Genomic DNA, 16,314 nt, shown 5'->3' with positions numbered 1-16,314 from the left:
GTTTAAACCTACTTTATTTTTTATGAATAAGGCCATTATTGTTTATTTATTAGCACAGTTTGTATCCCTTAAGAATGGGAATTGGAGATAGGTAGTTCGTTCTTAAGTGGACAAAGTCTCTGGAAAACGCGCATAATTGGGAACCAACGCTGGCGGCTGCGAGTTTCTGTCTCTTTATATAACTCTAAATAACTGTTTTTTACCTTGACATATCCAAAATCGACCTATGCCCGGCAGGCTAAAGTTTTGGCTTCGGTCTACATTGTTGTACTCGACTGGAAACAATTGGCACAGAGACAAGCGCCCTCATCTTTGCTTATGTCGGTCGATCTGTGGCTTAGACTATTCTACATGCTTCGCTGATAACAAGAACCTTAGTCTGGAAAACACTTATTGAATCTGGAAGCCACAAAGACATTTGTTTATATTTGAAGGTCCATTCGAAAAGATTCCTGATTCCGCACCCAGAGTATTTTTTTTCTTCCGCAAAAGTTGGATGTCTGAAGCATTCAGCAGAAACTATATCCTTCCAACTTTTCCTTTTTATCGAAAAGGTGTGTAGTATCAGTGAATAGCGATTTATGAAGAATTACAGGATCATTCAAAATGTTAAAAATGTGCCTAAATATATCTAAGGCATACGAAACAGGTAGTAGAATACGAGCGGAAACAACATTTACATGTATTTAGTTATTGCTTTTGGTCTCTAAATTGTCAAAAAAATTTTCTGCTATTTTAAATATCGTAGCAGGTAATGTGTAGTACAAAAAAAAAATTAAAAATAAAAAACTTAAATTAAATACGTTAATTGTAAAAACAAATATTTTTAAATCAAGCTTTCTAAATATAAACGAAATCGGACCATAAATATTGATTTACCAAATATATCGACTCGTGCGCCACCTATCGGCAAATTTTTAGTGGAGTTATTCCTTTTCATGAAGTTTATTATACGCTCTAAATATGAACCAAATCGGACTGTAAATACGGGTCTTTCAAATATCTCGGCTCCTCCGCCACCTATCGGATGAACTCATCTTTCATATTGCATTGTCATCGGGTTATGAGCCAACTGTGAAGTTTCAAGTCTCTAGGTGATCGGGAAGTTCGTCAAATTTTGATTGCAAGATTTGCCCCTAACAAACATACATACAGACCAAGTTAAATAAAAGCTTGTAAAAAATGGTGCGACTTTCTTTTTTGTAAATTTGTTTGCGTTCGGAGTATCGATTCATCCTTTCCAAGGACAAATACAGCGTTTACACTTTGGACAACATTGTTAACAAATAAAAAAATATGAGAATAAAAGATTTTTCAATGCGATTTGAAATATTTTGTTCTACATTTGACATTGTAATCTTAATCTAAAAGAGAGAACCGTCGATGTTACTTCTACCTATTTGAATATGCCTACACCTGGGCTAAGAAATTAATGAAATCTTCAGGGATAGATTATAAACATTATTTAAAAATTTTCCATGTATCAAGGTCTCTATTTGAGTGATTTTTATTTTTATACATATGTTAATAAATACATATATATTTAAGTATGTATGTATGTATATATTTCTTCTGTTAAATATATATATTTGTACCAAAATACCGATTGCTTTCTGAACCTGATTCGAAATTTTCCACACTCTCGATAACTAAACATCCATCAATAATCATTACACATCGCTAGTATTCGAGCATGTGGACAAATTCAATGTGAGTAAATCCACGCTAAATGTAGCCCCGCATACATTATATATATACATATACATCGCACGAACCATGAGCTGGATTTCATATTGGGAATTCTACAAAATGCACTCAAGTCATGAAAGACTAAAATCTAAATTGAGTAAAAGATAATCGCACTGGAAATATGTGTAGACGTAGTTAGCTAACAAACAAGTGCCGACTGCTGACAGTAGGCACAGTCTTTTGGCTTAAAACCAGCGCAACAAACCAGCTACTGGATAGGCAAGGCATGTATGGTTGGCTTGGTCAAAATGGTAATGTATATGTAGCACAACTGGCTTAAATGGGTGGCTGGCTGCTTGGATGGCTGCTCGGCTGGCTGCTTGGCTGGCTCACTCACTGGCTTGCCTTGTTGGCTGGCTAAACATTGAGTTGGTGTTGGTGGTGGTAGACTACTGGCTTTTGAGTTGTGAGCTAATGAAAAAGAACTCAAAATTATTGAGTTGTGGAGGTTGTTGTTGTAGTTATTGGTGTTGTTGTTGTTTTTTTAGTTCATATACAGCCAGTACTTATAAACGTAATTTCTTCAGTTGGTTTGCGTGTTGTTGCTGTTTTTTTTTTATTTTTTGCTTTATTGCTTGTTTGATTACTCGAGGCAAGGAGTGCTGCGTATGCGCACAAATCGAGCAGAGTTAGTTGTTCAGTCACAGTTACCAACTCCAACGGTTGAGATCAGTTGAACGGTTAGTGCGCAAAAATTATAAAAGCGAAGAAATATATTTTTTTTACATTACACTAAATAAACCTATATTTATAAAAAAGAAATTATAAAAAACTACAAAAAATATAAACAATTTTGGCGTGAAAAGAAATAAATTTTATAAATTGTTAACGTGTGCAACTCGTGGAACTGAAAAATACAGTTTTTTCTAAAAAACTTTTTGGTGTAAAAAAAAATTAAAAATTTTGTGACAATTTGCTATATTTTTTCTTGGGCATTAAACTGCTATTTCATTGCGGCAATTGAAAAACTTGCAATTGAGAACTTGACTTTCAGAAAAGCGTTTAAAACTAATTTTTGAAAAAAAATGTTTTCTTAATTTTTTGTAAATTTTTTAATACCAAAAATTACAATATAAAAGCATTCAAGAGCTTATTCAGTTAAATACTCGCGGCAATATTCAGCGTAGTTTGTTTGTATGCGCTAAAAAAAAATTCAAAATTTGCTGTGCTTAATAGACTTCGCTAGCCACGATTTCACTTTTTAAATGCAAATTAATTTTTTTACTATAAGTTTTATTTGCTTAACATTTAAAATACTTTTTAATGCTAGCAGTAGCCATAAAATATAATTTTTTTAAATTTTCTGAATTTTTCAAAACTTTTTTTTTAAATTTAAAACCGAATTTGCAAAAACTAAACGAACACACAGTGAAAGTTCGTACAAATCAATGAAAAAACAGCTGACAATTTAACATTTCCATTTGTTCATGATATTGTGTTTCCATATCCAGTGTTTTTCAGCTAAATCGCATCTAATTAATTGACTTTTTTAACGCTTTTTTATTTTTCTTTTAGTGCAAATTGCAGCTTAACTAAATCAACAACTGTTTTTTGTTGTTATTTGTGTAAATTGTGCAACACGCAGCATAATTAAACATACTTACTCGTTGTTCTATTTTACTGTGAATTCTATTGAATTAACTGGAAAAATTAAATTAAAATTTGTTTTTAGTGTAGCGCTCAGTAAAGCGAATCACACAAAACGACATTTTGTTATTTGGAATTCACGCGTTGAGACTACGCATTTTCGAATAAAATGGTAAGTTATTGCATTGAAATACACACACACACACATACACACATGAATATGGATCCATAGGACCTACATACATACCATACACACATATGTAAATACAAAACTTCAAACGCAAGACTTAAGGCACAAACTTGCAAGCCGCAAGCAAGCAACCAATGCATTGCGGCAGGCAGGCAGGCAGGCGTATACACAAAGTGCGCTGCAGTGAATGACTGATTTCTTTTGGTTATTTGCGTTTAACGTACGTGTCACTTTAATTTTATTACTTCATGCCTGTGTGTGTGTTCGTTATTTGTGCAGAAAAATCAATGCACAGCAAATGAAGTTGCACAAAACACAAGAAAGAAAGATTAAATAAAAATCATGTATGCGCACAATTTTCGCCGTTTCTCAAACTCATGTAAGATTCACTGTGTACATATGCAAGTGGAAGCGTGTAAAGCGAGTTTCACTTTCGTTGCGCTAATATTTGTGCACAATGCAAAAGAGTAGCAACATTAAATTGCTTGGCATTTGAAAAAAAAAAATAATAATAAAATAAAATAAAAATTTAATGACGCTTTCAAAAACTAAATTTCTTTAGGACGCACAATTGTATTTAAGTCGGAAAAATGAGGAACTAAGCGTTTTGTTAAAAAATAATAAAATATTCGTCTACTAAGAGAAATCGATGCACTAAGAATGAAGAAAAAAACGTTGAAAAGCAGCAGTTTGCCATAAATATGGTCCATTTTATTTATCTTAGCAGGTCTAACAAAAATTTCGCTTAAAAACAAAAAAATCTTTATGGGCAAGGGCAAGAAAAACTTTTCCACGATTTTGACCCAATTACATTCGGCTCAATGCCTTGAATTAGTTGCGTCCAGGAACCGTAACAGTTACAACTTTTGTTATAAAAATAGCTCTTTAACAATTATTTTTTGACTTTTATTTAATTACTCCTTAAATAACAGTTCTTATTTTTGATTTTTATCTAAATAAGCTGAAAATAACAGTTATATTTGATTTTTATATGAAAAGTGTTAAAGATTGATGACCTTTAAATTTTAAAGTCACTGACTGATTTTTATTGATGACTTATATAAAAAAGAGACTTCAATTACTGTTATCTAAGACATATAATATAAAAATCTAAAAAGCAGCTGTTATTTGCAGATTATTTATATAAAAATAAAAAATAATTGTTATTTTTGATTTATAAATTGAAAATAAAAAATAATTGTTATACTTTTATTCATTTTGAAATTTTTTTTTTTATTTTTTAAAAATTACAAAAATAAATTTATTTTCAAATTTGATTCTCGGTGAAAAAAATAAATCGATAAATAAATCGAAGCACTTATTTGCAGAACATTTTCGTCATATTGAGTTTTTCAATAACAGTTTTCATCAATAACTGCTATGTTCGGTCCCTGGTTGCGTCATATTTTTCACAGATCTGCTTCGCCCAGTGGTATTAAACTCGATTTCACTTTTTAGTAAAGTTCAGGTAATACCAGGTTAAATTTCTAACGTTTAATTATGCATCGATTCTACTCAACACGTATTACACAAGAGACTATATACGAAATAAGTATTTAAGCAGAGCTTATAGGATTGGATTTTAGGAATATGACTAGACTGGCTGGTTTAGCAAATTTCCTATTAAGCCCACCTCGAAAAAATGTAAAATTTTTTTTGATTTTATGATTAAAAAACATAATCCCTAAACATAAAACATATGGAAAGACAACTCATTACTAGGATTATTAATTGTGATTTGTCATTTGAATTGATTTTTTATTTTTATTTTAAAAACACTTGAGCTATATGCAATTTTTTCTACTTTTTGCATTGTATAACTTCGCCTATAAAAATCAAAAGACTTAAGCCACAAACTTGCTTTGGAAAGGTGCTCCGCCTATTTACATACATACATAGTTACCGCCGGAAAGTAATAAACATAAAATAATAAAAGTGCTTTCAATTTGGTGTTTATGATAGAATTAAATTTTGCCATTTGAATTTTTATTGCACATTTCATTTAGCAAACGTTTGTTAAACTTCAAAACAAAGCATCTCATTTTGCTATGCTAAAAGACCGAAGACTTAAACAGCGAACTTGCTTTGTGTTGAAGTAAAAGGCAGTGCTTGGATTTTTACAGCTTTCATTGTAAGAAATTTACAACATGATAAGCTAAACTATAGAAAACTTGCATTTGAAAGTACCGTTAAAATTTTTATTTGCACGTCTTTGCTGTTAAATTTTTGCTACTACTTTTGTTGTATTTTTGCCGAAATATGTGTTTTTGTACTTCATCGTCGGCTCACAGCTACAATTTAATATCTTTAAATTTTCAAGCATACTAGTTTCGTCACGAAGAGCGGATAAACTTGCCCATGCATGCAATAACAAAGTGACAATTTCAAGCAATTTAATTTCACATGTTTTTTTTTTGCTTTATTCATTCACTTTGGAATAATATGTAGAAAGAAAGATACGTTCATAAAAGTGGAGAAAGGTTTGCAAATCTAGTTTGTATTCAATACGAAGGAAGGTGTAAAAGTACTCTGATAAAATAAAATCAGAAAATAATTTCACCAGCATATCTACCAAGAGATCGATCAGGTAAATATTTGCCTTCGGTCTCTCTCCAAAAAACATACTAATATACATATATAAAAACGATATTAAACCCGAATTTTAGCAATAGTCAGGGGTATAATTCAGGAAATCACAAAAAAAGCCGGAAGGTCTATAGAAATCCCTTCAGATCCCGCAAAAGACCACAAACGGACCCTAAAAGTCCAAAAAACAGTTCGTAAATGTCCTAAAAAGCATTTAGAAAGTTTTAAGCAAATCTCGAAAACGACTGCGAAAAAATGTGGGGAAGTTTATAAAAAACCTCAAAACAAATATTTTCACTTTTTCTTGTATTATTTTGTTCAAAATAAAAAAAAATTCAAGCCTTGTTAAAAGTCATCAGAAAACCGTATTTTGCAAAGAGAGTGGATTCGAATGCAATTTTTGTTTAAGTTTTTTCTTATTTCAAAATTAAAATATACTTATATTGTATGTACATATGTATGCACACTGGCGGTCAAAAGTGGATGAATGGCGTTTTCGTTTTAATATTTAAAATGTTTTGGAAGCTACAATTTTTATTATTATTTATTTTTTTTTTACAAAAATATGGTTCATGCTTTAACAGAAACTTTCAAATTTTTGAGCTTTGTAATTCGAATTTTTATAAAGTTTTTGGGTCTTTAGTTACAAGGCTTATAAAATTTTAGTTAAATATGTGCAAGTTTGTTTTTTATTCTTTTCGCAAAAGGTCTTGCGCAAATATTCTTCCACAAGAATTCATTCATGCGAAAAAGTGCAAATCACCGTCAATAAAAAAAATGATTAAAAATCAATGCGATCTTTTAGCCGCTTAATGCTTGCACATGTTTTACTAAAATTCTATCAGCCTTGTAACTGCATACTAAAGTTTTTTATAAACATTCTGGCTAAAAAGTTAAAAATTTAGATACAAATGTTTGATTTATATAGGTTTTGTTAAAGCATGATCCATAATTTGATAAAAAAATAACAAAAAAATTTTAGCTTTCATACAGTTATGATCGCCAGTGTATATACATATGTATATCTCCTGTCTCTGGAAGCGAGTCGTTCAAAATTTTCATCGAAACTTTTGAAACTTCCTGTTGAATGAGCTTTGGTACATTTCAATGCAAAATATTTTATTTGAATATGAATTGTGAATAAAAAAAAAAATAGTGTGTGGATCCCATACGCGACTGAAGTGAAATTTCTTCTTCCTAGTAATGAAGAATTATCCTAATTTAAATTTCAATCTTAATCTAAGTCATAATCTTACTCATAATCTTATCCTTAATCTCAATCTCAATCTTCATCTTAATCTTAGTCATAATCTTACTCTTAATCTAATTCTTAATCTTAATATTAATCTTACTCTTAATCTTAAAAGACATTTCCATCTTCATCTTAACTTTAATCTTGACATTAATCTTTAACTTAATCTCTATTCTATTCTTAACGTTAGTCCCAATATTAATCTTAAACTTAATTTGAATAGTTCCCAACCATTCCCGGCTTTTTCGTTTTTTGCATTTACGCCCAACCGAGCGCAAAGCAATTTCACACCAAAAATTAAATTTTTAAAATTATTTAACATCTGCAAGTACTTAAATGTTTAACACAAAATAGTCTTAGCAATGCAAACACATATGAAAGTTCTTAAATGTGTGCGTATACGCGTTTATGTACATATATACATACATACATAGCTATACTTATACATACATACATATGTATATGTATTAGCCGTCAGAAAATTAGGTTTGCTTGCAGCTAACAAGTCTGACCAGCTCGAAACTCGACCGCATTTGGTTAAAGCTTCCAACAGCAATAACGCCTTGATAGCTGTATAGATATATTCGTGTGTATTTTAGTATGTGTACATATGTCAATAACTATATTTATGTAAATATATGTATGTGCGCATATTAAATTCATTCATTTATGCAGAACTATATGTGTTATACGCACACGACATATGGATGTGTATGACTACATACACACATAAATATATTGTGCTGCTTAGGTTAACATACAAACTTATGTACTTATATACATTAGAGTGGCTGCATCCGACCGATTTTCGAAACCTAAATTTTTCGCACGAAAAATTTGATATTGTTAATGAAAATAACCATGTATTTCTTTAGAATGAGGTTCAGTGATTCTGAGTGGTTCCGGAATTGGCTTATAATCTTTGCACCAAAGAAAATTAAAAAATTGACCATAGTTTTCCGAGATTTCACATTTTGGGTAGCATGATCCCAAAAGGCATATTTTCTTATATTTTTCTCCTCAGAATTACTGAATGCTTATTCTCATTCCCAAACTCATATTTTTCCATGCGAATTCTTTTGAATTCACGACTTTAAAATTTTTTCGTACAACGTTATGGGCACTATAATGTACATTCATACATATGTATGTACATATGCATCTTTCTGAAAAAAAAGCCACATGTCTGCATTGCTACGAACTCGATCCAATTTTACTTAATTCATATTCATTTATTTCATATTTTCAGTATCAGGTTTGCGACTCTCTTCAGTTACGCGAATTTCCTGCGCACAAAATCAATGCTTTATTGCAAATGCATGATGCATGAAGTTTCATGAAGTATGTCTGTGTGCATATCAGTTGCGTGAAAAGTATCCGTAATATAAATATCGTCGTTTAAAGTACACAACCGCGTAACTGACATTTGCTGCCATAAATTGGATTTGCTAACCGAAGCTCTTGGCTCAATCCTTATCCATTCGTCCGAAAATATACTAGCCCGAAATGAGATTGCTTTATAAAAAAGAGAATCATTTTGAAATATGAGTGTTTTTACTCGCTAGAAAATAATTTATGTAACCACACATACGCGGTTTTGCACTTTAAACGACGATATGTAAGTAAATAATGAAAAATGAAAAAAAAAATTTTGCTGCCCTAATGAAAATTACGAAATTTACTTTCAAATAATGATACGTATACGCACTAGCGACTAGGACCGGTAACTGTCTACATAACCAGTGTTGCCGCTGTCAATTTTTAGTGGTGGCCAGATTCGATTTTAAACGTGGCTAAAACTTTCATTGCAAATGAAAATATTTTTTTAAATTTATTTTTTCTAATTCAGGTACAAAATTATTCACATAAAATATAAAGAACACCAAAAATTTGCATACTTTAGATTGAATTTTATATAGATGAATATATTTCAGTATATGCATACATACATACGTAGTTTGTAATCTTATTGCATGACGGTTCTTCGGAACCAGTATCGGTCGCGTATTCGTCTATATCTAAAGTTTTTTTTTAAACAAATATCTTTGAAAAATATTTAAAATAAGCATAGAAATACCCAAAAATTTGTGTTCGTGTTTTCTTGTACATTTGTACAAAATTATACTCGACAACAGCTTTGAATTTGGAGGGCTTTTCAATGAGGAATAGTAGTTATAATACATATGTACATTTTATTGCTGAATTGAATTAGGAGTGGCACACTCTTTTCATATGGATGATGGAAAAATTTTTAATTTTTAGCATGAAAAAAGAACTTTTAAAATAATTTCAAGAAGTGGCTAAAAAAGTGGCTGGTGATAAAAATAAATTTTGGTGGCAAAAAAAGTGGCTGGTGGCTTGTATGACACGCCCACCGCTAACGCAAAGATTTTCCTTAAATTTGTTTAATTGATGTATGTATGTGGACAAAATGCGAGTCTAATAAAAGGCCTCGGTGAAAAGCATACAGAAACGAGCTCCGGAATATAAACTATAAATCACGCCTTTTCAAATCGAAATCCACTTTTTTAGGCTTTTTTAAAGAAAGTTTATTAAAAAATAGAATGCAATAACAAAAGAGTCCTGGTTTGTATTAGAGTAGTAATAAATCATCATATGTTGGGTTACCATCGAAGTTTTGGTCTTAGGAATATGATACATACCCGAATTCTTTCTAGAAATTCTGATTAAACAATTTTAAATTTTGATGACCATTTTTTGAAATTTGGCAAATATTTATAAGTCTTGTAAAAGGTTTGATGTTTTGAGTTGCATGATTTTCGTAGTAGTATAAATAAAATTTTTGTAAAAAAATTTTTGTAAGAAAAAATTAATTATTAAAACCTATAAAGGGGAGTCTTCCTAACTATTTGGCCACCACTGAAAATACCTGTAAAATAAGTATGTAGCATAAGTATGTGCCGTGTGGTCCAGCGGACGAGTGCGTAATCGTGAGATTTCCTATTTAATTAACAATAATTACACTGCATGCAGGTAAGCAAGTCCTCGCCGCTACTCGCCATCATCACTTCATCGCTATGTATTAACATTTTACCGATGGTAAAGGCAATCAGCCAAGCACCAGTTTTCACTGCTTTTCATCTTTGTTTTTGTTGTTGCTGCCATGCCACATACATACTATCACACACACATACTACGAGAAGTAGTCTTGACAGGCTAACAGTGGACATTGCTTAACAGCCGATAGGCAGCAATCGCTTTTGGAATAAGACAGTCAGCGGATCGGCAGACATCCGCTGTTAAATAATTCATTTTGTTTGCCTCTATTAAACAATTTGGTTTACTCATTTATTTTTCTGCCTGATCTTTACTGCCCAAATATTGATTAAGCGGGGCCACAAATTTAGGTTAAACGTCGCGGTGAGATTTTAGTTTTCTTCGTTCGTATACACAACTAATCGTTGTTGGCTTATCTGGTCGCTGACAATATGTTTGGTGAGTTGTTTGACTGGCTTGTCTAAATATTCGTTGTTTTGACTTTACTGTGTAACACTGTGCGCTGCCCATTGATTGAGCAGGAAGTTAGCGCTGTAAAATATCTTTAGTGAAAACTCACATGTATTTGTATGTATGTATGTATGTATGTATGTATGTATGTATGTATGTATGTATGTATATACTTGCAAAACTCGCTTTCATTTCAACTTAAGTGTTTGCTAATGTGTTTGTTTTTTTTTCACAAAGTCAAAATGAAAAGTAATTAGTGTTCGATACTTTCGCGCGGATTTGGGAAACTTTTTTAAAGGCAATAAATTTATAAGAGGTGTTAAGTTTGCGTTGACCGTAAGGAAGTGTATGTTACGGGCACATACATTTTAGTATGTAGTAAAGGAAAATATTTCGATTGTTGATAAAGGTTTTGTAGTTAAATGACCTTCTCAGAGGTTCACATAGTTATGAACACTTGCATACCACAAAAAAAACTAAGCGGATTAAAAAATAGATTATATTGAGCGTTATTATATTCACTATATATATATTTTAGGTAACTTTTGGATCATAAAAATTGAGTTAATTGCACGATGTTACAATGATCATGATCTTTTTAAGTTACATACTTCAGGTCGTATTCGTATCCAAATTCTCGACTTATTCTTAAAAAATATTTTTATATCATTTCCTACACAAAATTTAAGCTTTTATCTGGCTTTGGAAATAAAAATCATTTTACTATTTAAAGAAATAAGTTTTTTTAAATTTTGTGACCACATTTTAAATATGTGGAAATTTTTTCGAATAAAACCGAAATATTCACTAGTTTTTATTATTTTTTCCACTTCTATAACATTTTTTGTCAAAATTTCAAAAGAAACTAGTCTCTTGTAGTCATTATTTCGCAAAGGATGTTTCATTCTGAGAAAACTAGCTACCATTTACCAAAATCAGGAGACAATTTAGAAAGTTGTGAATTTTCTAAAGATTTTGCCAAATTCACTTCGATGTAATTTTACAGAAAATTTTTATCAGTTGGATTGGAAAATTATAATTCGTCTCTTTATGAAAAATGTCATAACTTCATAGCTTTTTTTTATTGATTTTAATTTTATTTTGTGTTTGAATTTAACCAGACCCGCCTGCCAACATATTTTCGACCGTTGAAACCGAATTTGAGATCCGTTTGACTCGTAAACCCTCAAAATTTCGAGTAAATTGCGAAAAAATGGCAAAAGAATCGTTTGCTCGAAATTTTGCCGGTGTACAAGTCAAATGGACCTCAGATTCGGATTCAGCGGATCGAAATATGTACATGTCGGTAGGTGGTTCTGGTTAAATGCACAGCATATTTTTTTTGTGCCGGAAACATCCTTGTAATTATAACTAAATTAGTAAGTTACTATCCTGTTGCCAACAAAACATACACTTTACTTTTTTACACAAATTGATTAGTTGTTTAAAAATAAAAATCAGTTATTATTAAGTAGATTGAGAGAATCCAACAACTTCAAAAATATCACGAACTAATTTCGTTGTCGATTAAGATAACATACGTGCGCATATCCATGTATTTGATGAAGCAAAAACGATCAAATCATGCCGACTCCAGTTGAAGAAAAAATTTACTTAAATCATGATGTGCCTGTCTTTAGCCTTGACTAAAATGTCAATGACGTCTTCACCTTCATGAGCTCTTTTTTATATTGTCATGCCATGAACAGACAAAATACGGGTTTTTGGTAAAATCTTGTCTATGTAAAAGGGTGGGTTAGGTTAGGTACACATGGCCGCTGGTTAAGTAACCAGCTCACTTTGAACTACAAAATGGGCCCCTTGGGTTACCAAAGGTCACGCTAAATCCCTACTCCTCTTTGAACTAGTTTGTGGAGTCTGAAAATCTAATAATAATAACATTTTGGCGCTTAAACTTTTGCTAAGTGTTTGACCGAGATTCACCTCTGTTTTGCGGTGTGCGTCTTGATGTTGTTACACCGATGGAGGGACTTTTAATTTTACGCCGCCTGCCAATGACTAATGGATTTTATGAGAAGCTTCCTGAAGGCAAAAAAAAACAAACGATGGTTGCCGTTTGTTGTTCTTTTACGCTAAAATTGTTTATCAATAAAATTTTGCACACATATAAAATATTGTTCGAGGCGTTGCCACCTTTTTCAAAATTGTAGGTCAATTAAATAATAAGTTAAATAATATATTAAAGCAGTGAAGATGTCGAGCTAAGCGTGTTCCAAAACGATTTATTTTGAAAATTATTTAAGGTGGGTTGCCACCTGTTTAAAAAGTTAAAATCGTTTGATTAATAACTTAAATATAGCATCACAGTAATGTGAGTATCTAACAAAATGGGTTCGAAAACGATTTATTTGGAAAAAATTTGAGGGTCTTGCCAGCTCTTAAAACAGTTACACAAACGACAGAGGTTTAAGTAGACTTTATTCTTATAATATTTTTAAAAGACCCTGCCACCTGTTTATAAACTCAGTTTAATTAACAAGTTAAACAAAATATGTACATTAGTATGGCTATCAAACGAGAGATATTTTTGGCAAGGATTGCCATCAGCTTAGGAATTTAAAATCAATTTAATTGACAAGTTAAATGAAATTTTACTAAGATTATAAATGTGAAAATATGTGAGTTAGTGCGTAAGTATGGTTTTTGGTCGATCCTTGAATAAAATTTGGCATACAGGTAGCCTATGACCTGAGTTAACCTATAGCATGTTCTTTGAAAAGTGATGCCACCTGCTTAAAAAGTTAATTTCTACTTTCAATTATAAATTGATCAAAATTTTAAAATATGCATGTCAAAAGAACGAGTTTTTTAAACGTTCTAGTACGAAAATATTTTTAAGAGCACTGCCAGCTATTTAAAACGTCAAATTCAATTTTATCAGCAGGTAACATTAAATTTTACGATATGGATGGCAAACGAATGAGGTTAGAGAAAGCTTTATGTATTTGGAAATAGTGACATGAAACAAAAAATGCTGGTTTTTTTATTCAGGCAGATTAACAAATGCATTTATGAATTTCTTTCTTTTTTCTTTTTTTTCACTTTGGAAATCATAATTTTAAACCGAAATTGACGCAGGCATAGCTGAGGGCAAAGGCTAGTTAAAATAGAAATACCGATAATTTTTTATTGTTCCACCTTTATATGAAAATATTGCTTAATTTCTTCGCCTTAGTCGACTACACAATACCTACTCCAACACATACCAATCCCATGACCATTGACCCCAAGTCACTTTCTTTTGATAGCGAATAGTGCAAAAACTATGCAATAACTACGCTCATAATCATTAAGTAATCATTTGGTTTGCTTTGTTTTTGTTTTTTTTTTGCTCATGCAATTTATTGGTCGCCTCAAATACCAAACCCTTATTTTGTAGTTGAATCGTGCAGGCATTACATTACATCGTTTATAAACTATTTTATGGCGTTAAAAAGGTAGTCAATAAACTGACAATTTCCAAAAATGCAAAGCACCGTAACAGCACAGCAGCACATACTCGTTACATGTATGTATGTATGTATGTATGTATGTAGTTAGCAATGAGTTGAATTCGAAAAGAGACGATGGAAATATCAGCTAATCGCATAGATAATTGAAAATGCAGACTTATTCGTATGCACACGCAGACGTTTCGGTTCACACAAGTAAGGCTGCATGCCTACATGCATGCATATGTAAGTACATACATATGTACGTGTATTTGTATGAGGGGGTATATTTTCTAGGTATTCCTACATACTCGTATGTATGTTTGCTGCGACCGGCATCGTGTAACGTGCGCGCAACTGTAAGTGAATTACCGCAATATGGCCAACGCCGGCGCCACGCAACCAATTGCAATAACAGCAACAACAATAATGGCAATAATAATAATAAAAAAAAATATGTATAAAATAGTGCTATATGAAAAGCTTCAGAGGTGCATACATACATACATACAAACCGATATCAACACATTCGCCTTTCACTTCAGCCACTTCACACACTGTGCCGCGCTAGTGGTTGTATTGCCTGATTGTGCATTGAAAGTTATCCGCAATGCTGGTTGAAATGGAAAACCAACTAGGCAGTAGTCGTCAATAGTGGAAAAACAAGTCGGTAACTGAATCAATGGTTGGCCGGTGTTGCATTGAAAATCTGCCAGTCAGCGTATAAAGTGGCGCATGGAAAAGGAAAATCATAAATGGCAAGTGATGGCTAAACAAAAAAAAAAACTTAATAATAGTCATGCAAAGTGGCAAATTTTTCAAAAGTAGCAGCTATACGGCTTTTCATTTTAGGTAGCTGTATTATGTAGTTGGTTATTTATGTAGTTTTTAATTTAGATTTTGGTGAGCTTTGAGCGAAGGGAGAGGTTATCTGATTGCAGCCAATCTATAAATGTAAATTTTTACAAAATATTTAAGGCTCGATATGCAAAGAGTTGGTATCAATGTTCAAATATTTGAGTATTACTAAAGTACATACATATGTCCATATAATAGAAATTGCCATCACTATCTGTCGCTCTGCATTCAACTGAATTGGTTTTCACTTCCTAAAAGTAGATCATAATATTTGAAACGCCTACCAAAGTTTTTACACATCGGTTAGTAATTTTATGTTTTCTTACATTTAACGATGAGTATGACGTCTGACATTCTTTATGTCATAACATATGTACATTAGCGTTGGCCGAAAATCCACTTTTTTAGAAATTTGATTGGTAAGCGCTAACAATTTTTTTTCAGCTTACATCGATTCCCTACAAATAAAAGGTACATATACCAAATTATGTAGGACTAACACAATCGATTTATTTTTTAAGCACATTGAACTTTGATGGACTTGGGCGAGCCTAAGATATTGACCAAAAATTTTAATTTTTCACACAGACTGCTTTTAGAGCATAATAAAACATATTTTTGCTACTACAAATCAAAATTCTAAAAAAAAAACGGATTTTCGGTCTACGCTAATGTACATACATATGTAGTATATTTGTTAACTGTCCACCAGACAATTTTTTATTGCCGGAAATAAGAAAATGTGTTGCCCTAGGTAACAAATTTACTGCCGGCAATATCGCCATTGTATCGATTTCTTATTACCAGTCGCTCTAACATGTCCGCCGAAGGTATCTCGGCTGGACGAGTCGTTTTCCTAATACCTCAATGAGTAGTTTTCTTATCGCTTTATTATTGCTACAGGCGATTTTTGGAATAATTTTATATTTTTTAGTACTTCATTTATTTTTTGTATACTAAATTGGAATTTACAAGCGGAATTAATTCCTTCTCTCGCTAGGTGGCTTCCTATTTTTTCAATCCTATTTTTGGTAAAAATTAGACGATTTTGGATAATACTGTTGACGCCAAATTCATAAGTTTGGGAATTTTCGAGAACTTATTTTATGCAAAATTGACATAGAAAAAATGATGTTGCCGATTTGTTACCACGGCAATAAATCGGTGAGTCG

The 16,314-nt window shown here is 31.8% G+C and overlaps 1 protein-coding gene across 1 annotated transcript in view; it reads left to right on the top strand.

Annotated features, from left to right (window-relative positions):
- Positions 1-2,394: 2,394 nt before the first annotated feature.
- The window catches only part of LOC118747674 (probable chitinase 10), an 87,934-nt gene continuing 74,014 nt past the window's right edge, over positions 2,395-16,314 (top strand). The window contains exons 1-2 of the mRNA XM_036481735.1: positions 2,395-2,429; positions 3,265-3,508. Coding sequence (XP_036337628.1) covers positions 3,506-3,508 — 3 coding nt within the window. The 5' untranslated portion in view covers positions 2,395-2,429; positions 3,265-3,505. The remainder of the gene's footprint in view (positions 2,430-3,264; positions 3,509-16,314) is intronic.

This window comes from Rhagoletis pomonella, unplaced genomic scaffold (genome assembly GCF_013731165.1).
Source record: "Rhagoletis pomonella isolate Grant_MI unplaced genomic scaffold, Rhpom_1.0 Rhpom_scaffold_00012, whole genome shotgun sequence".
In the NCBI taxonomy this organism is placed as follows: Eukaryota; Metazoa; Arthropoda; class Insecta; order Diptera; family Tephritidae; genus Rhagoletis; species Rhagoletis pomonella.
Note: the sequence above shows the minus strand (reverse complement) of the source record. Positions and strands in the feature narration are given on the sequence as shown.